General features: G+C 42.5%; 1 protein-coding gene across 5 annotated transcripts in view; it reads left to right on the top strand.

The window, feature by feature from the left end:
• Positions 1–22,083, top strand: part of ARRB1 (arrestin beta 1) — an 841,034-nt gene that overhangs the window by 744,824 nt on the left and 74,127 nt on the right. For all 5 annotated transcript variants that reach the window (XM_078658595.1, XM_078658596.1, XM_078658593.1 and 2 more), the window contains 2 exons: positions 676–760; positions 2,267–2,339. In XM_078658595.1, coding sequence (XP_078514721.1) covers positions 676–760; positions 2,267–2,339 — 158 coding nt within the window. The remainder of the gene's footprint in view (positions 1–675; positions 761–2,266; positions 2,340–22,083) is intronic.

Below are 22,083 nucleotides of genomic sequence, written 5' to 3'. Positions count from 1 at the left end.
TCTGGGGAAAGGTAAACTCAATACCTTCAGAAACTATGAACTTGGAGATTGTCCTTTCTCAGAGGGCATTAAACAAAAGCATGTAAACAGCCAGAAGGGGCTCTTCACTCATTACAGAGCATTTAAAAAATGCATTGCCCTGTGGTGCCCAAGAGGAACACGTTCAAAAGGTGGGATGGGATGGGGAGTCCTCGAGTACCCTGATTCACCTGGACCTTAGGTGATTTGGGTTTGGATGAATACATCTTCAATAGTCTAGTTAAGGTTACCGATGCGTTACATTATCTAAAATATAAACTTTAAATGAAAACCCGCAACATATTTTTAACACATGTTGTTCCATGTAAATCTCTCACAAGCGAAATAAAATACACCACTAAACGTGATCATTATCTGACATAGGTGGGATTCATAGTTGGGCGGATGGGTTACTCCATCACATACGTGAAAGATATCCCTTCCACTGTATTACATGTTTATGATGAAGTAACCCACCTGCCGAACTCTACAGTAAGTGCCATTGAATATAATGCACTAGTAATACGGCAGGCGGGATTTCTATCATGCTTGTGATGGAGTAACCCATTGGCCAACTCTAAATCAGGTGCGTAGTCTTGTTTTTTTCCTGTATTTATAAAACTTAATTTATCTTTATTTTCCTTCTTGTGTCTGCAGATCTATTACCACGGCGAGCCCATAAATGTCAATGTGCACGTTACAAATAATACAAACAAGACAGTGAAGAAAATAAAAATTTCTGGTAAGGCAAAATCAAATTTGAATGAGTCATTTGAATTATGGTTCATGCTTGTTATCTTCTGAATGAAACTGCTTATTATAATTTACATATATGCCAGATAAATCTACTTGACATATTTCCGTGCCTAAGATGTACCACGATAATCATTGGATGAGGAACACTACAATAAGAGATTGTTGAAATTTTCCTTGTTAAACAAAAGATGGATTGAAATTGCCACATTGCATCTTGATTAGGCTTTTAAATTTACTCTACTAAGGGGATGCCTGGCTACTTTGGAAGGCACTGCTTTCATTGATCAAATATGTCCCAATACATCACAGTAAGCCGTTTACAAAAATAGTAGGTCAACTACGACTGGGAATAGAAGAGGAATTTGAGTGACAGTCAGGTCCAGGCGTAGCCCTCCAAAGATCAGAGTCTCAAGTGGCAGGGCATAGAACTACCTGATTTTGTCAGCCTGGGAGTCTTTTTACACCTGGATCAGGCTATCTCAGTCTGTACCCACCTTTGTTCATAAGAGGATGGGAAATCCCAGTAACCACTGTTGCTGTTTTCCAACTCCTAAGAGGTTCATTCATTATTCCTGATACATGGTGTAATCCTTAAACAAAGAAAATGTGCTAAAATATTACTTGAAGAAGCTTTTTATTCTGAAAAACAAATTATTTTATTGGACCTATGGTACACAGACTTTGTTCGACAAATGTCTTTAGCATTACCGTAAAATTGGACTACCATGACCATGACCATGACGAAGAGCGATTATGTGTAACTATGGAACACACATTTGCATAAATTAAGTATGAGTGGAGAGTTATTTTCAGTAGTCACACTCTTGAGACACCATGCTGTAGAGCTACAATGAAGAGGCTGAGTCCTTGACAGCCTGAATTAATCCAGTCTATTTCAGGAATGAGCCATTCTGTGTTAAAACAGCCAAACTTTACAAGTACTTCTCCCTCACAATGGACACCTTTAATAAGATATGTTGGTATCTATTTATTAGACAAGGACACATTATTTGATTATGAATGTGTCACATTCACATTTGCCTGCATTGTGCACGTGGCACGTGCTTTTCTCCCAACACCTTTTTAGGCTGTTATTTGTAAGAGGTCAGGCATGTTTGTTTATAGAAGAATTTCCACCCAGTCTGTGTGTCCAAGCCTCCTTTGTGCAAGGTGGGAATTTGGAGAAGTGTAGGAACGTGCTACAATTTATATATTGAAACAGTACCAGCCTGGCAAGTTCAAGAAAGGGATCCCTACCCAGGAACTTAAAAAAGTGTTTTTATATATAAAAGTAAGGTGTAATAAAATGCATGTATGGGGGCAGAGGCAGGCATTTATTGATCAGAGTGGGACTTCTCTTTTGAGCCTTGTGCCCTGTCACTTTGCTACATACATATCAATGAACGACTTAACTTTTAATAAGTAATAGAACTATTAATCTGTTAATCAGGCTCTTCATTGACAATGTTTCTTTGTTCTCGTTTGTGCACAGTGCGCCAGTATGCAGATATTTGCTTGTTTAACACTGCCCAGTACAAATGTCCAGTTGCTGTGGAAGAGGCGGAGTAAGTACCGTATGCTCATTTCTTCGAATTTCTTAAGAAATAATGCAAATATGTATTACCAATATATTTAAATACCTGTAGCTGTGTCATGCCAGGCACCAACAGAGGGGTTCTGTGACATCACAAATGGTGAGGTCAGAGGCCAAGTGCTTTGTGGTGCCATTTGCTGTTGGGTAGTAAAATACAGAAATAATTGGGTATAGTGGACTTCTTAATCCTATGGGCTCAGGTGCCACTATAACTGCTGCACTTGATAGCTACACCTCCGGCACTGCAAAGTGGGGTATGGTAGTAAGCAGCGACTCACTCTGATGCCACTAAACTGTTAACAAAATATGAGTGGTAGAATATCAAAATGGATATGTAGCATAAATATCTGTCACTTTAGTATTACAGTATATTTACCATTTTATGGTAAGGAAGTAGCGATTCATTTCTTATCCTCTCTTTGGGACTAATGACTGCTTAGAAGAATGAGTGAAAACTGGGCTCCAGTGAGTGTAGGCTCGACCAGTAGTTTCATGTTTAGAGAACACTGTATCCATATATGTGCTTTCACTTAACAAATGGGTACAGTCTAGGAATTGTAAGAAGTCAATAAAACCAAGTATGCCATTAAAATGTGAATACGTTGCAGTGCTATGAACTCATTCTTGGAGTTAGGACCAAACTAAGGTGTTGTGGTCTCTTACTATCTTATGCATTCTCCCCACAGTCTTGATGTTCCCTGCTGCTCAGCCAGTGAGTGAGGTCATTGTATGGTTGGAATGTTGAGAGTGTTTGTGTTTGGATGATTGGACGGTTGGAGTGAGAAGGGCTGAGCAGCAGGATGCCGTTCCTGTTGGGGCTTTACCTGTAACCTGATCTATGCCTCATATTAGAACATTGGAATGTTGGGAGCTCCATTGCAGTCAATGGAGTGCTCCATGTTTTACAAAGGCTTCTCGAAGCTCGAGGGGATTTAAATCAGGAAACATAGGCTGAAAACGAAAGTGGACGGCCCATGTTCAATTAGCGAGGTTTCTGTAGGCTACGTAGGGGTCTGGTTCTACACTGCTTCACTGTTTGGGACCACAGTGGGTTAGGGTGGGAAACACATAAGTCCTGCAAAACATGCAACAGCTGAATCATGCGCATTAACGGCACATGTGTCTTACCAACATGCCTGACTGTCTGGTGCCCAAGATGGTCACAGGCTGGACAGACATAAACAAAACCACACCTCAGCGGCGGTAGTAAAATAAAAGTAATACAAGCCACAAAATTGGGAGGACAGCACTCCTATTAACCCACTGCGGCAGTTGAAACTATAAATCAAATGGCAACAAATGCTAACAAATGTGCATTTGTCATGATGGAAAGTAGTTTCATATGCCTCCACCAGTGCATGGCCTCATGTTAATTAGGTATCCCATAATTTCAGTGTTTGGCAACATTTGTTTGGGATTGACTGTTATCCAGAATTATTCAAGAGACAGTTTACTTAACATAGCCCTATGACTTTAAACAAAGCATGAACATAAGGATTGTTGGACTTGGCCCTCTCTATAGGTCATTCCCAAACTTTTTTGCTTCATTCTCTTGTTTTCTGAACATATTTTTGCTGACCCTTAATACTCTGCACTCTTTACCACTGTTAACCAGTGCTAAAATGCTTGTGCTTTCTCCTATAGAACAGAGTGAAATTGGCTAGTGAGGCATTGGAACATTTGGTTTACTCATACATCCCTAGTAAAGTAGTACTACATGTACCCAGGGCTGGAAATTAAATGTTACTAAGGATTCTGCAGCAGTGATTGTTCCACCCACTTAAGTAGCCCTTAAAACCGTGTCCCAAGCCTGTCAGTGCAGCCTGTGTGTGTGCAGTTGTGGACTGCCATTGTATCCTGGCAAAATAAGCCTTTTGATAGGCCTCGACGTTCCGTTTACATATAAGTTACCTACCTATAGAGTAGATCCTAAACAGTCAGTAAGGCAGGGTGCACTGTATTTAAACAGTTGGGAAACTACTTTTAAGTTTTATATGTCTGGGTAGTGAAGAACTCTTACATTCTCCTTTACTATTGCAAAGCCTACCTCTCCCGTAGGATACCATTGGGTTACTTTATTACATTAAATAATTGATCAATTTTGGCGGGACAGGTAGGTAAGTCAAGTTTGGTATCTGCGGAATTGTAATTTAAAACCCTTCCTAATGGTAAAGTCAGATTTTAAGTCACAATTCTGAATAAGTCACATTTAGAAAGTTGTCATTTTTTAGTCCTAACTATTTGGTGCCTGTCAGCCTTTTTCCTGGGGCACATGACTAGATGTAGTTGGAAATTGGCATTTGTGTATTCCTCCTAGACAGCATCGCAATAGATGGTCTGAGTGATGGCAGGATGGGCCATCTCTGGAAGAATGGGGAGTGGAGCTGGCACCTACCACTTCAAAGGCTCTGGCCCAGCTCACACACAAAGCACTTTACATTAGCCTGTTATGACTCCAGATAATCTGGGACCAGGGCAGGGAGGCGGGAAATTGCAGACACCTTTGCAGGGGGAAAACTCCAGAAGCGTCTTCCACTTCAATGCGGGCATGAGGTATAAAAAGGAAACTCTCAAACCCACTCTTCGGTACATTCCTGGAACTGTGGATCCTACAGAAGAAGGATGCCCCTCTGCCCAGCTGCTTTAGGCCTGCCCTGCTTGCTGAGAAGGAAGACTGGAACTGATCCCTTCATCCCAGACTGAGTGACTCCAAGGTTCAGCTGACTGACTTCCTGTTCTGAGTTACAGGGACATAACACGCCTTGGAGGTCTCCCTGCATCTGCCAAGCTGACCTGCTGCCTGGACCTGCAACTGGAACTGCCTGAGCCCTGATGGCCTCTGCAAGAGTGAGGCCCTGATCCCCAGGAGGTGCCTCCCAACAACAAGGAGAAATCCTGACGTTTTGGGCTGTTTGTGACCGTGAACGGTCCCATTCATGCTGAGATTTTGCAGTCAGCCAACGCAAAGCTCAGGTGAACCTGACTCTTTGTGCTACAGCAAGCACAAGTGACAACCGGCAACTCAAAATCTACACTTCGCGCTAAAACATCGACAGCCCACGGTGACTGTCAATGAGAGTCTCCTGCAGTGAACGTCCCTGACTCCCGACAGGATCTTCGCACCCCAGCAACGACCATCCACAAAGCCCAGCATATTTCTTGTGATACAGTGAAGACCATCCACAATGCTCTCACTGCTTTACGAGGCCTCCTCCACCCCAAACAGAAATCTTTGCTCTAGACTTTAGAAGGTAACGTTTTCAGCTGGACTAACCTGGTCCCTGTGTCTGGCCTGAGTTCCATTGTAGTCTGCTTAAAATTGTGAATATCACCAGGTCTCATATGACCAGATAACTTCGAGTGGTGCATTGTGCTTTTGGGCATGATGCTTACCTGAAATGTCTAGAATTGCAAATTTCCAGTTCTACTGATAGGATTTTGTCATTTTGGTGTCAAATAAATTATCATTACATTCTCCTCTAGTTTTCTAAATTGGTGTGGATTTTTCTTTTGTTGTGTTTTCACTTTATTACTGTTTGTATACTGTATAAATACTGTACACATTGCCTCTAAGTTAAGCCTGACTGCTTTTGTGCCAAGCCACTGGATCGTTATGTACAGGTTAATTTAGGGACTTTTTGTGGTTCACTCTGACAAGGATTGTGGCTGTTGCTTGAGTAGAGTTTCACCCCCCTCAACCAACACCCAATTTCACACAAGTGATCTATATGAACTAAAGTAGGGAGGAGGCAAGGCAGAGGTCACTGAGAGCATCACTTATTGCCTCTCACCCATGAGATCTTGCAGCAGCAAGCTGAACACTGGAGAGGAGCAGAGGAGACACAGCATGATGTCCAGGCCATTAAGAGGCTTCAGGAGAGACAGTGCCTGCGAGAGTGGAAAGTAATGAGCTTTGGTATAGGAAAAGGACACAGAGCTTGTCTGAGATGACATCTATGAGGCCTGTTGTGGGAACATGAACCACTCAAGTCGACTATGTGGTAATGTCAAAAATATTACAACTGAACAACCATTATATGCACCTCAGGGCAGCATCAGTGGACACACAGTGGCACATGAAGATCAATGCAAAAGCACTTGGGAGGGTCAAATAGTTATCTCTAGGGCTGCTGGTTCAATGGCTAATGATTATTTGAGTATGGTTCATGCCCTTTGGTAATTTCACAGATCAAGTAAAAACAATGGAATCTTATTCTACCCAGAATGCATCACAAAAGGAGGACTGGGAGCCTGAAGAGTTGTGGTGGCACAAGGTGATTTTACAGTGTGATATAGAGTGTAACTTGCACCCCTGACCATGACCCAGCCCAGTCTTGTGTAGCATTGTGTGGCTAGGTGTCCTGGTCTGGGCTCCACCTCCCCTAGAACTGCTAATAACTAGCCAGTGCTGATTATTGAATTAGAAGATCCAGACCCCTCTTACACTGGGCCTAGCTACCCAGACTTGTTCCTCTGGTCCCTTATTTTTGTTGGCTCCAAGGAGGTGACTCTTGAGGTGGAAGTTGGGTGACACATGTCCATAAATAGCTGGATAGAAGCCTCAATACTCCATTTTGAGAACCATTGTTAGTCTCCATCACATAACTTGTTAGTCTTGGCAACTTGATTAATTATGTTCTGATTAGTTCAGTTCTAAAGGAATTCCCATCAAAATCCCACCTGAAGCCAGTCACTGAAAAATAAGGGAGTCAGAACAAATATGTAGGCCTTTGAGAGAAGGACTATCACAATCCTTGCTGACCTCTACTAGTTTTATATTTTCTGCAGAAACATTACATTTGTCTATGATCAATAGCCCCATCTGAATTTATTAAAGCGATCTTTCATGCCTCGCTGAGTTTTACCTTGGTTTCTTCTTAACCTGGCCAGAGTATCACCAGCTAAAACTATGGCTTGCAGCTAAAGAACACAAGCTGGCCATTTAGTGAGATCCTCTGTTTCTGCCTTTCTAAACTCATTCCCTCAAAACACTAATAATCCCTGGTAGATTTCACCAAGATTTCATCACAACTTTAACAAGACATTGCAGACATTCCCTGGAGAAAGTACTAAGAGGATTTAATGTTTTAGAGTCCCTCTATTATTTGTTTCGCACTTGTGCCCACTAAATCACCCAATTTATCGTTCCCACTTATGACTTCATTATCAGTTGCCCGGAGGGGGCGGCAGCAATGTCTCTGGGGGATACCACTCCAGGCAACTATGTAGTTTCCAGTGTTTCTAACCCTGGAATTACATGATCTGTAAAAACCCGACCAAATAAATCTGAACAAGAGACTCTGGGCTTAGATGCATCAGCTGACCTGCTGGGACTGCAGGCAGCTTCTGTGCCCTGCTCCACCTGCCTTGAACTTCAGTAAGTAGCCTAAAAAACTATCACCAGCAATTTAAAGAACGCCTGCCCCCTAGCAGCCTCATGTCATCAATCCACCCCTAACATGGCAAAGAAAAAAGCCCCCCCCAGACACTAATCACCTTCTCCATGCAGGTGGTAAATGTCTGCTGATTTGGGTCAATTATTTTCCCTGGACCTAGAAAAAAGACCAGGAATTGTATTCGGTATTACTCAATCTGTGTGTGTCTGTGGAAATAACTCACAGGGAGATGCAGGCTAGAATCTTCAAATCTGGCCCCAGTATCCCCCCGTGGAGTTAATTGGGAACTTGCAATGAAACCCTCAAATAGAGGTAATATTATGAGTCGGTGATGTACCTCCAACACCCATTCTTTGCATTCTCTTCTCCATATCTGCAGATGACATCTAGCACCTTTTCACCAGTTCCTTGTTTCCTGTATGCTTGTTGCTACATATAGGCTTATGCCTTCACTGCACCTAGGAGCAAGCCTCCCTGTGTACTTACAACCTTCATTTGTTCCCTCTCCGACAGTGCCTGCAGACAATCCTAACCAGTCTAAGGTTTAAAAGAAGCATATAATGATAAATTGTATGCCACACAATCCTGATCCACACAACTGGCAGCACTTTGATGGCCACACTTCCTGCGGTTTTCCTCTATGCTCTGTGGAAAATCTCTTTAATTTACTTATTATCAAAAAGTCTAAATTACAAATAATAATTAATGTTAATGGTGTTGAAAACCTAATTCTTATTTTTCATATTTTGGTATGTTTGCTCTTTTTACTTGAACTCATGAACTTAATTCATTATCTTTCCTGTATCAGTACTAGTGAATTACAACACTGTTATGGTATTGTACACTTTTCATTGACTCTGTTACCCCTTATCAACATCTAGAAAGACACATTATTGCATGCTGTCAGTGGCCGCTGGTGCGAATTGTTCCTAACATACTGTGTACATTTGTTTCTACTGGTTGTCTGTCCGACTACAGTCAATAAATTCTATGAGATTGCAAAGGCTTGTCTTTTATAAAGTACACTGGTCAGAGAAGACACTATAGCGATCAAGCATTGTTTTGTGTTATGGTTTTTAAAAGTAGTATTTACTTGTATTGTTTTTGAGGCCAATTCACAAAAGCATTTGTTACTCACAGTTAGTACAGTTTTATGTAGTCATGAATGCCTTTGTGAACCAGACCCAAAATATCCAACTTACTATGCAAAGAGGGCACAGTCCTTTCTAGTTCTAATAATTATTTATAAATATGTTATGAGTATGCCTATTATTCTGGTTTTAAAAGTTTTACGGCCAATTTGCAAAGGTATGTAAAAATAGGGTAAAAGAGAACTGTAGGAATAATACTTTGCATACTCCAAAATCCCTTTGTCTTGGATAACTACGAAAGCCTCAGCATTAGGATCCCCAATAATGCATCGGGTAGGCATATGTGTTCTAAGAGGCTCAGTGTGCTATATGCTATTTATTTCTTGCTATTTATCCCAGTGAAGTGTCCCATAAGCACAATGAATTGTTGCAGGGTTTCTGTACTCACACAGAACTGTGCACAGAGGAGTGGAACCTCGGCAAATTAGGGTGTCCCAAAACTTACCTTAGCAACCAACTCACCCCTTACCGAGCTAGCTACAGTGTCTCATTGGACGTATCAAACTCCCAATGTTTAGACAAACCAGAACATGAACTTACAGTACCTCAGGGTACGTGGGACTCATGAACACTCTTTCGTTATATTATCATTACAAACCAGAACATGGAGTAAAGAAGACACATGTGCATTTGAAATGTTTATTTACTAATGCCGTCTTCTCAGGCGCAGTATCTTAGATAATACAAGTATACTTATTATCAGTAGCAAAATTATCAGCATAGTTACTAAGACATAAAAAGCGAATGGTGACAGCATGTTAACATGCTGTAATGAATAAGAGTTAACAACACTTATATCTCACCCTCCCTAACACATATATTATATTATTATCTAAGAAGGTCTCTTTGGGTTGTTTTAGGGCGGGCCCATACCTTAGTGTCCTAGCATGAAGGAATCACATCAGCATACACCAGCTCTCTCTGCATGTGCACCGCATCAAGTGTGTTAACAATTCTCGTGCAAAGCAATATCAATCCCGCCTCAAGCCCAAGTTGGCAAAGGCTGCACTTGTGTTATGACTATGAAGGCGTGGAGATCAGACCTCATAACAATTCCATATCGTGTTGCTCCTGAAACTTCAGCACTCTCCGTGCAGACATGTTTTATTAAACAAAGCAGATATCAGAGCAATAACATATTATTCTCACATTCACCACGGCAAACTACTAGGTTGAAAGCTAAGTCAACAAATGAGGGTCGTGTGCAGAAGTTGCAAGAAAGGAAAAATGGCGTTTAAATCTCAAACGTACCTATGCTAACTTAACACGATATAGGGATATATAGGAGTTATACAACACCCCCCCATGATCCGAGAACGGACTAAATAAGGTAACAGAAGTGCCATCACATGAGAGCAGAATCCATTTATAAACGAGCATGAATAAAGATTCAAACATAAAAATTAATGCTAAAAAAATAGCCCACAAATATACTGTGGCTCAAGCCAATAGGCAAGCAAAAAATAAAATGTCTTGACCAAAAGTCAATAAAATCAAGGAAATGCTATCAATCAGCATGTCAATTTGAGGCAGTGTCTATGATAAGACCGTATATGAAAAGTAAGCTGCAACAGCCTCCAGGAGGAAGTCACTGTCCTCATCAGAAAACAGTTCAGCCATCCAATTTAAAAGATGAAAGGAACATACGTGATCTTCCAGCACCGGATCCTCTATAACCATCAGAGGACAGCTCGGTGGGTTCTCAAGAAAACTTAGTTCCAAGAAATTCTGCGCTGCCGACAACACATCCCAGGGACCCATTAGTCCATGTGCCACCGCCAAGGCCATAACCCTTTCGTCAGAACAAACCAACTCGTGAGCAATGATAGGACTCATCAGTTGATCAAAATCGACGTCAGAAGATGCTGGTCCGCAGAGACACAAATCAATGGCCCAAAGGAAATCACAGGTCAGACAGCGAAATACAGGCTGGACACAGGTGAAATAGGAGAACCGAAAAGATAATCCAAACGCCGTGCTTAGAGTCGCTAACGGCAGTGTGCCATAGTAATCAAGCATGCGGTTGCGAAACCGCGTCAGTAGTAGCTGTGCGTGGTCTTGCACAGGAAGGGCATCCATATTTAAAAAGGCAGAAAACCACCAATGCGCCAGCCGCTAATGCAAGCAAAAACGGGAACCCTCCAAATAAGGATGAAAAAATAGAATGGAAGAATGCAGGGATGACTCCAAATATCTTCTCAAAGGAAGTCACGAGACCACCGCTAACAACTTTAAAAAAATGTGCTAGGCCCGTTGTGGAGGATGCGTTAAAGATAGAACGGACCATGGCTCCGAAATGCAAAGGCAAATCAGTGTTCAATAGAGCCTGAACCTCCGTACGGGTGTTAGCAATGTGAAGCACGAAAGTTTCACGGGCCGAGCTCAAGGCCACCTCTTTCTGGGACAATAGAGCTCTTATTCTAGCCATGCCGCTGAATTCTGCTCCCAAGGTCGGTATCTGTGGCCAAATGGAAGACTCCCTATGTTCACGTGTGGGAGGATAAAGAACATTTCTGCAGCAAATAACTCGCTCACTAACTGTTACTATGAAAGCTATACCTTTAATTAAACCACAACAGTTTTCATTATTGAGCATTAAATAACTACCATTCTCTAACAATTTAAACGTGGGGATGATAGCAGGAACTGGCGTGCCCTGTAAAACGCAAGCCATATTGGGTCGGTCCTTGTTACATGAACCGTGTAACTGTATGTGTCTGCACATTAAAGAATGATCTGGTGTCTCAGTACAATCATCCCCTGTTAGATAAACTTCTTGTTCATCCTTGAAACATCTGTATGTGTATGGGAGTGACCAGACCTCATGAAGAAAACCGCTACCTAAGGGTTCAAAACGACCTATTGGCACATATTTCATACAATTTGAAAACTTATATAAAGCAAAAGGCAGCGTTATTAAACCGTGGATAAGCCACGTAGCAGCAGTGGATTCTGCCACAGAAAAAGGTAAAGATTCCAACCTTTCAATATGTAGCATAGAAAAGGAAGCATCACGCATTGAAAGCAAGCGTTGTTTGTCTGTCAAATTAAACGGTGCAAATAAAGAAGAAACATTCATGTATCCCCAGGGAACTTTACCCATTTTCAGAGTCTGAAGTGTCCATGCAAACTGCATGATTGAACGTAATTGATTTTGACCATGGTATAATACAGATACTTCATCATGTACAATATCAACAACAGACGACACAATATTATCCAATGTGTAAATTCTTGAGGAAAGCACGTTAATGCTATTGTCAACAACTGCAAGAACTTTCTCAAGATTTGCCTGATCAATAGCCCTAAGGCGTGAAGCAGCCTCAATTTGTGAGAGTTTCCAAATTTCATTGTAAACACCATATAACCAGCGTTTCGACCTGCCACTAGCTGGGCCCTTAATGAAATCATTCAAATCCACGTCTGCATTCAGTTTGGAAAGGTGATACTTAACCGCAGGTAAAGTTGAATGTTTCAGCCAAGCTTGACACAACTTGCCCACAGAGTAAGAGGTGACAGTATGACTCAAATCAAAACGGGGATCAGATCTAACAGTCTTAAAACCGTCAGTTATATTTAAAAATCTTTTTTGGCAAGAATCAGCACTACGGTGCCAAAGCAGCCAACCCTTGGGATTCATACTGGAAATGTTAAAGGAGGAATTCAGAAGCAGAGCCTGTATTTCTCTAATGGACAATTCAGTAAAATTACTCCAATTCTCATATTCCTCCAACTCCGGGAAAGACGGGGTGTTTAACCTTTTAGATGTAGCCAATCCAAAGCACGTGGTCTGGGAAATGGTTTCATTTAAAAACCACATATGATTTGGGATGAGACATGCACGGTGCAAAGCCTCAGTGCCTTGTACCTGCCAGGCCCTTGAGCCCCAAACTGATTTAAGGTCTATGGTATCCTTCCATAACTCATACCCTCCAGTAACTAATTGATCCAGGAAGGCCTTTGAATATAACAATTTTGTATTTGTAAGTCGAACCTTGGACAGTGGCTGTTTGTGAAATTTAAAATAAAAGGACTCGGGATTGGACTGATTAAAGTCAGTGAAATAAGTATACTTTTTAAGAAACGTTTCTGAACTCCCTTGTGTTGGTGCTGGGCAATGTTCCCACTGAGTAAAATTAACCGCATCCCTTCGGGAAGATGTCTTGTGTAAGAAGTGATTGCCATAATGTTGGTAACAGAACAATTCACCATAATTAGCAGATTCTAAATATAAATCCTCAGCATCAAAAGCAGCATAGTATTTTAAATCAGAAAACAAACTTTCCACAGCATTAACATCCCAATCATCAGAACGAATGTTTTGTTTCACCACATCCCCCATATTAACTCTCAGTACATTAGGAACATTAACGACTTCCGTTGGACCATGAATCTGAAAACGAACTGCATCCCACGCGATTCCATCCAGAACAGGCCATGCTGTGATGTTAACCAAAGTCAAGTCTCTTTTTAATCTGTGTGTAGAATGTGAAGAGGAAAGTGGGGCCAATGTTCCATTTAAATGAGTAATGCAAGTTCTCTCCTCGACATAGTGTCCATTCATAATCCGAAAAAAATAAAACACAAAACCAATTGACATAAAAAGGTAAACTGAAAAAAGGACCAGCCAAATGTAAATCCAAGGAGGTATCAAAAAATGTTTTTTAAACAGGCTGGCATATACTGCAATTTTAGAGGGTTTTTTCGAGGCAAGGGAAGCAGAGTCAAATGAAAATCTGGATTCCGTGGCTAAACGAGCTTGTAGGTCAGGCATGGACAAATCAGTGGGGTATGTATAGTCTGTCTCATCAAGGTTAGTTACTGGTAAATTATTCAATAATGGACTGGAAACAGCAGGTAATTCGATGGCCACTTCAGGTTCAATATTAGAAGCAGTGGGCATAATTGAATTTCTCACAATGGAAGGACAGGAAACAGCCGGTGTCATGCTAAGAAGAATCGGCCACTCTGTGTATCTTGACATTGTCAATAGAAATAAACCTGTTTTCCTTACGACCTGGAAGTGGTGGTAAAATGACTGTTCTTGTGCCCTTTACTCCAAGCACTGGGACCGGAGCTCGATAGGAGGGACCAAACTCTTTCTTGTTTTCGATCTTCTCTCGAACCAGTTCTCCAACTTGGGGTAGCCAGCCAACTACCGGGATCTGCAACGCATCATCCGATGTGGAGGGCAAATGTTCCTTTGCAAGAGTGTCTCTCGTCTTTTGTAGATTCTGTAAAACATTGCAATGTTCATCTGCGTCAAAGGAAGTGGCGCGAACCACCGAGTCTAGACCGTCAAGGTCAGGGACGAACATCTTGATGCCAAAGAGCATTTCGTATGGGGTCCGCCCACCCAGAGACCTTCTAGGGAGATTATTAAGAGCACGCTGCACGCCATAGAGGTGAGCCAGCCAGTTTCTGCCAGTGCCTATAACTCGGGCTGTCAAAGATTGCTTTAAATCACGGTTCATTCGTTCAACTACACTATTACCCTCGGGTCTGTAGGGTGACGAAAACTTGACTTGGACCCCCATCGAAGTCATGGCATCCTTATACGCCTTAGAGGCGAAAGCCGGACCCTGATCCGAATGGAAGGTACCACAGGCAAAAATCCCTATAAAGATACGCAAATCTCTGATGACAGTCCGGGAATCAGCGCTGCGATGTGGCCATACCCACACAAAGCGTGTGCATAAGTCAACTGCTACTAAGATGTATTTATACGCAGTATCAGATGAAAATGGACCGCAGTGATCTAAATAAACACAGCCTAGTGGTTTATTAGAAATGTACAACTGAGTCTGAGGCGGACGCGTAGCAGTTGAAGGTTTAATCTGCTGGCATATGTCACACAGAAGGACATAATCACGCGTCTGTTTGTACAGTCCCCGCCACCAGAAACGTAATTGTAATTGAGTTACAGTGGCCGAGACGCCCGCATGCGCAGACGCCACACCCTCATGAGCCGCTGTAATCAAGTCTGCTCTGCGATCCGAGTTGGGAATCAGCCGTTCCCCAACATCAGGAATTGTCACAAAAGGAACCTTTTCGGGACTTAAGTGGTATTTATACTTCGAAGGGAATCCCGCAGGATGTTTACTTCCCTTCTCAGAGGCAGCAATCGCTGCCAAGATGTCGCTATCAATCTTGGTTTTAGACCTAGTAACTGCTGCAACTAAGTATGAAGATACTGCTGATTTCGCCGCTTCATCAGCAAGCGAGTTGCCAACAGCGTGAACTCCCACGCGCTGATGACCGAGAGTATGAATCACATAAACGAGTGGCAACATAGCCTTAAGCTCTGCCACTCGAACCCAGATCAATTTATGTTTTATTGTGCTACCCTTGGAATCATGAAAATCATTTTGAATCCAAAAGAACAAGTTTTCATTGTAAGACTGGACACAGTAGTAAGAATCACTTACAATTAGAGTAGTAACACTTGGATCTGCGTACTCCAAAGCTAGTAAGAGAGCACGAAGCTCTGCCAATTGTGCGGTGCAATCGCCCAGGGGCAACGTGTGTACCTCCCTGGAAATGAACTCATCATTCAACATAGCACCGACCACAATGGCGCATGCGGAAACGTAGGCATGTTTAGAGCCATGCGCAACCTGCGCCGACCCATCAGTGTAAATGATGCAATGGAAGTCCTCCAATGGTCGCATCGCCAGAGGAGCAGGGTGAACGAATTCATACTGCAAGTACTCCTGCGACCGTAAGGAAGCGTCAAAAATAAACATGACATCCGTGGATGACAATGACGCAGCCCACTGAATCCACCGAGGGTGCAAAGCCTTTGAATTTGGTACACTGGCTTTCGTGACTGCCTCCAAATGAGGACAGGGTGTTACCACTAGCATGCGTTTCCCCTGTGACAGAGCTCGTTCCTTTAGAATAGCCATCTGTACTGCAGTTAAAACCTTTTCTATGGTGGGAAACCGCATCTCAGCCGAGGTGTACAAGTGTGACTTGTAAGCAATAGGTACTGTGTCACCTTCATTAAAAGTGAGGTACGTGAAACCCACCGTCCCAGGAATTATTCTTATGACCAGGTTGGTGTGGTTATCACGAGTCAGTAAATATTTAGAAGCGAGCAGATCAGCCTGCAAGGATTGCAAAATGGCTGAATGCTCAGGCAGCCAGCATGATTTTGAGAAAGTTGGTTGTATCAAAGCATACAAAGGCTTGATACGCTGGGCATATTCCGGAATGGAAGTTCTGCCGAAATTCAAAAAGCCCAGTAAGGATTGTAATTTTTTCAGAGTTGTTGGTGCGCGCAATTGTGCGCACTTCTCCAAGAAGTGAGGAGCCAAACCTCTACCTTCATTGTTGAGCTCATAGCCCAAAAACAACACTGTGTGTTCAGCAATGTGCGATTTTGCAAAGTTGAATTTGTAACCCATGTCTGCAAAGTTGCAAACAAGGGAATTTACACGACACAGATGCTCCCAAATATCGTCGTCTGTGAGATATATGTCATCCACATACGAAAAAACATCAGGGTCGAGTGCCTCCAGAATAGAGACAATTCGAGCGGTAAATACACCAGGACTATTCTTGTAGCCCATTGGAAGACGCCGGAATTGCTTTTGGACTCCAGCGCTTGTAAAACTGGTCCATTGGGAGCTAAAGCTGTCCAACTTGTGGGCATAAAAACCATTGGATATGTCAAGCGTTGTCTTGAAACGCTTACGCACGAGACTATCCACTAGGGCAGAGCCGTGGGTATTCTGTACTGCACAGTTACGGCAATGCGAGTTCAAATGCCGGTAATCCAAAACCAAACGATATGATCCGTCAGGTTTATTCACAGTAAAAAGGGGATTATTCATCGGTGACACACACGTTTCAATAACTCCCTGATATTCCAATTGTTCAAGGATTTCCGCGACGGAAGATTTTGCTTCACGCCGAATGGGATATTGAGGTTGAGGCTGCGGCTGAGACCGCAACGGAATTTCGTGGCAAGGCGACAATTTATCCCAACCACATTGGTTACGGTACAGAGCCGGCGCGAGAGCCCGAGCCCACTCTTCTGCAAAATGCTGCGCATGCTCTTTCGAGACAGTGTTCGCGAAACTGGGTAGGATTACCTCCTCCCCTCGCGGCGCCGCGAGCACAAAAGGTGGGGGCCAGTCAGCCTCCGAAAGTAAAATATCATATGTAGAAGACAGATTCTCCCAAAATACACCTTTAACGGTACGCTGTATGTCACATTCAATTAACAGGACAATTTCATATAGTCTTTCAGGGGGAGCAAGTCTCGTATCCGCTGTTTCTATCACAACGTAGACTTCAGTCGCTGTCACCCTCAGTAGTGGACGCAGCGCCTCTCTGACTATGGTTATCTCCGCCGCGCTGTCCAGCAAGGTCAGAGCCCACGTCAGATTCCGAAGCCGCGTTCTCACTATCTGTGGCATATCGATGCGCTGTTAAGGCTGCGACTTTCTTTTTCGCAAACTGCGGACGCCGAGGCGTAGAATCCTCCTGCTTCACTGCGCCGTCCGTCTGGCGGGACTGACCACGTCCTTGTTGGCCACCACGTCCACGTCCACCCCCTCCTCCTCCACCGGTTTTCTGGGCCGATGTGTCCTGAAAGGAACGAGGAGAGCGTTGATCAGAACCCTGAAAACGATCAGGTGATTTAATCATCGCGCGGTCGCGCAAATCATAAACTTTTTCGGATGGCGCAGGAGCTTGTATTGCAGGAAAAGAACCCTGAGTCTGCATTGTCTGCTTCCCCTGTGTCTGTTTTTTAGGCCAATTTTGTTTCTTGGACTTTGGCTGGGCATCTGTCACTGCAGACTGCCCCTGTGGTTGTTTTTTCTCCTTCACCGGAAAATATTTCAGACCTCTACTTGTGCGGCCAATCGTTTTATAAGCGGCCACCACAATCTTTGCTAACTGGCGGGGTTTGTCGGCATCGGGCAGAGCAGCCAAAGCATTCGACACCTGAAAGTTAACTGCATCTCCTTTAACATTGGAGAGAATGAGATCACTTACAATCTCAAAAGAACCACACAGGCGCATACCCAATTCAACCGCTGCCTCTGGACCGTGATCATTCTGAACACGTCGAACGATTTCAGGCAGGGCAGTCATAGACGGGGTGCCGAAGCACCTTGTATAAACTGCCGCAAATGTTTTTCCCCAGCTGTCACAGTCAGCAAGTTCAGGAGTAATATCCTTCGGGAGAGTAATCGTCAACATTCTATGTTTATCAGCAGGAGTGGAATTCGGAAAAACCGCTTCCAGTTGATCAAACTTCTCTGCTAGCCAGAATGGGAAGTCATCGTTGTCAACAGGACGCGCACCAAAAACCGAATTTACCATAACAGGATTGAGACGCATTCCGCCTCGTTCCATGGGAGCGGCCGCACCCCCCTGGGGACCACCAGGAAGATGACGACCGATGTATTGCACTAAAGCACGAATCACGGAAATGGAAACTACATGCAGCCTGCGAATTTCTGCCAGGGTACAAGCCCCGTGATTCGGGTGCGGGGTAAAGCCACCCAGCGCAGGCCAATTAGTACCTGGAATTGAGAGTGGACCTAACCTCGCACGGGACAAAGAGTGGGGGAGGGCGCCATCAAACCAAACTCGATGCTGCCAATGATCAATAGGTATTTCCAATGCCCTGTATGGCGTATATTCAGCCGGGACATCCGAGGCGGTGTATGAGTGGTACAAACCAGAATTAGCGTCCACAGCCGGAAACGTAACCCAAGAGTAAAACAACTCGTAAGGAAACGCCGGATCTGCACTTACCACGAAAATCACAGCCATCCCATCTACTGGGACTTGGTACGTCTGAAGATGGTTGCGTACCGCTACGCGACTATGCTGCGCAATAGCCACCGCTGCCGCCATTACAGAATTGGAAACAAGAAAACACAAAGAATACTTTGTAGCACAACTGGGTAGTAATTCAAAGAAACCGTTTAAGTAAGAATCAAGCTTGAATAAAGACCTACTTGAAAAAATAGGTAGGTTTCACCAACACCCCGTTTTCCGGAAACGGATGTGAAGGGGTTAAGGCACGAACGATAAACTACTCGAGTGTCATGATATAAGACCACCGAAACCGTTGGGCGCCATGTTGCAGGGTTTCTGTACTCACACAGAACTGTGCACAGAGGAGTGGAACCTCGGCAAATTAGGGTGTCCCAAAACTTACCTTAGCAACCAACTCACCCCTTACCGAGCTAGCTACAGTGTCTCATTGGACGTATCAAACTCCCAATGTTTAGACAAACCAGAACATGAACTTACAGTACCTCAGGGTACGTGGGACTCATGAACACTCTTTCGTTATATTATCATTACAAACCAGAACATGGAGTAAAGAAGACACATGTGCATTTGAAATGTTTATTTACTAATGCCGTCTTCTCAGGCGCAGTATCTTAGATAATACAAGTATACTTATTATCAGTAGCAAAATTATCAGCATAGTTACTAAGACATAAAAAGCGAATGGTGACAGCATGTTAACATGCTGTAATGAATAAGAGTTAACAACACTTATATCTCACCCTCCCTAACACATATATTATATTATTATCTAAGAAGGTCTCTTTGGGTTGTTTTAGGGCGGGCCCATACCTTAGTGTCCTAGCATGAAGGAATCACATCAGCATACACCAGCTCTCTCTGCATGTGCACCGCATCAAGTGTGTTAACAATTCTCGTGCAAAGCAATATCAATCCCGCCTCAAGCCCAAGTTGGCAAAGGCTGCACTTGTGTTATGACTATGAAGGCGTGGAGATCAGACCTCATAACAATTCCATATCGTGTTGCTCCTGAAACTTCAGCACTCTCCGTGCAGACATGTTTTATTAAACAAAGCAGATATCAGAGCAATAACATATTATTCTCACATTCACCACGGCAAACTACTAGGTTGAAAGCTAAGTCAACAAATGAGGGTCGTGTGCAGAAGTTGCAAGAAAGGAAAAATGGCGTTTAAATCTCAAACGTACCTATGCTAACTTAACACGATATAGGGATATATAGGAGTTATACAACAGAATAAAGCTTTTAAATGTGCAGGAACTGGTGAAAGTCAGTAGGACAAGACCATTGTACTCTGCCGCCCCCAGTGGCACAAACGAGCAGGTGCCATACTGACTCTTCTAGCAGCCACAGCTGCCAATTTTCTGGAGTTTCTGTGGCAAAATGTGACTTTGTCTGAATATAAAACATATTTTTCTACTGGTCCATGTATAGCCAACTGAATAAACAGTGTCTGAATCATAGCATCCATCACATAACTATATCAATTAGATTACTGCCTGATTGAATGTGCATCCACTAGAAAATATATTGCTTTAGAATTCATTTCCACCCTACTGTCAACAACATTTTCATAAATGTATTCAAGCAGAGTGAGCGTGCTGCCTTGAAATAAAATATATTAGTTCATCTCATGCTAATGTAAGTCTCAGGCATTTCTGCCTTTCCTGATTGACACCGAATGGAGCAATGCTTCTCCAGTCTAATGTTTCTCAGACATCATGTTCGAGCTTTGAGAACACTCAGACAAGATTAAAAGATACTGTTTACAAAATACCCCAATGCATTTTTTGAATTAAGAAATGGATAGGCTATTTACGAATTTTCTACAATTTGAAAAACTGTAGGAGATTCCTCTTTTTTCTAGTTATTGTGCTGCAGATTAAAAACATTGCAACTGAATGCTTTTGTAGGGTTAGCGTTTATGTCTACCGGTTTGGTACAATAATTACATATTTCTTCAGATTGTGAAATATTCCATGGTGTTGGCATTGAAATCTATAAACATTGTTAATTCGATGCAAACACATAACCACAATCTGACATTTTGTCTGCTGGCAGAACATTTCCTAGTTTAGGGTTGCAGTTAAGCTACCTTACAAATTTGTATGTTTTTGTCAATTCGGTAAAATATTTTTCCAGGTGGAGAATCTACTTCCATATACCCCTGTGAAATAAGAGACTATTCCAGACTTGTTGCATTGTTTCCATAGTACATATATTCCCAGGGTGAAAATGGTCATACAAAATCTTTATACACAAAGATCAGACCTGGCCATTTCAAGAATTTCACATGGCCACACTCCAACAGGCCACTAAACTCTTTCATCCTTAAAACTATGGCAGAGCAAAATCCACTCGTGGATCTTCCCCAGTCGTAAGTGGAATTTAAGATTTGTAAATGCTGAATCTGCACATCACGATATGGCATTTCTGACCACAAATTACATTTTTGCCCATTTTTGATGTGCAAAGAGCCTTATGAATTGAACCCAAAGTTTAGTTTAGAAACAAGAGTTTAGACCATAAAAGACGCAAAACAGTTTGATTAACTCAATTGATGTGGAAAGTGTGTGCCAAACTATTACATACCGTCCCATTCATGCTCCAATACCTTCAGAAAGTATACTAGCTTTAAGGCTGTCAAAATTAGGCAAGTTTAATTATTCGGAAAAGCAAGACCCTTCTTTTCACCACATCTGCCACGCCGGAGGGATCAGTACATTTTATTTCATGGCCAGTCTTTATCAGTTACAATGGCCCATGTAGTCCTCTCCGCTTTTGTCCACACGTATACGCTAGACACTTTCTCTAATTCTCCCTGCCTGTCCACATATGATCGAAACTCTTTCCTTAATCTTCCATAAATGTCCTAGACTCTTTCTTGATCTGCATGCCTGCCCACATTTTTTTATTTATTTGTTTTATTTAATTCTATATTCTTATATGTCCACATTATTTGTTTCAGTTTATATTTTTTTAAGTGCACTCCACCTCAAAATATCTCCGTACTGTACATTGGAGCACCATAGATTCATAGTATCTCTCCAAGAAGCAAGAGAACCGATGACAACAAGAATGGTCAAAAGTGAACTTTTACTTAAGGTGTTTCTTTGATGTAACAGTGAGACTGTCACATTTGTAATTTTTTTTAATCAAACACACGTCTTTTTGACAGCAATCAGCAATCTGTAAATAGCAATTTTGAGTGCACCCAACATTGACGATTTCATATATTTTTCAAGTCTTTGTATTTACTTTATCGCTTTTAAAATAGTTTTATGGACATTTGTCCCAATAATCGTATTTTTATTGGATGTATGACATTACAACGCATGCTTTTACATCGCATGCCTTTACAAC

This window comes from Lissotriton helveticus, chromosome 8, assembly GCF_964261635.1.
Source record: "Lissotriton helveticus chromosome 8, aLisHel1.1, whole genome shotgun sequence".
Lineage (NCBI taxonomy): Eukaryota > Metazoa > Chordata > Amphibia > Caudata > Salamandridae > Lissotriton > Lissotriton helveticus.
The sequence above is the reverse complement of the archived record's forward strand: the minus strand, read 5'-3'. Positions and strand labels throughout refer to the sequence as shown.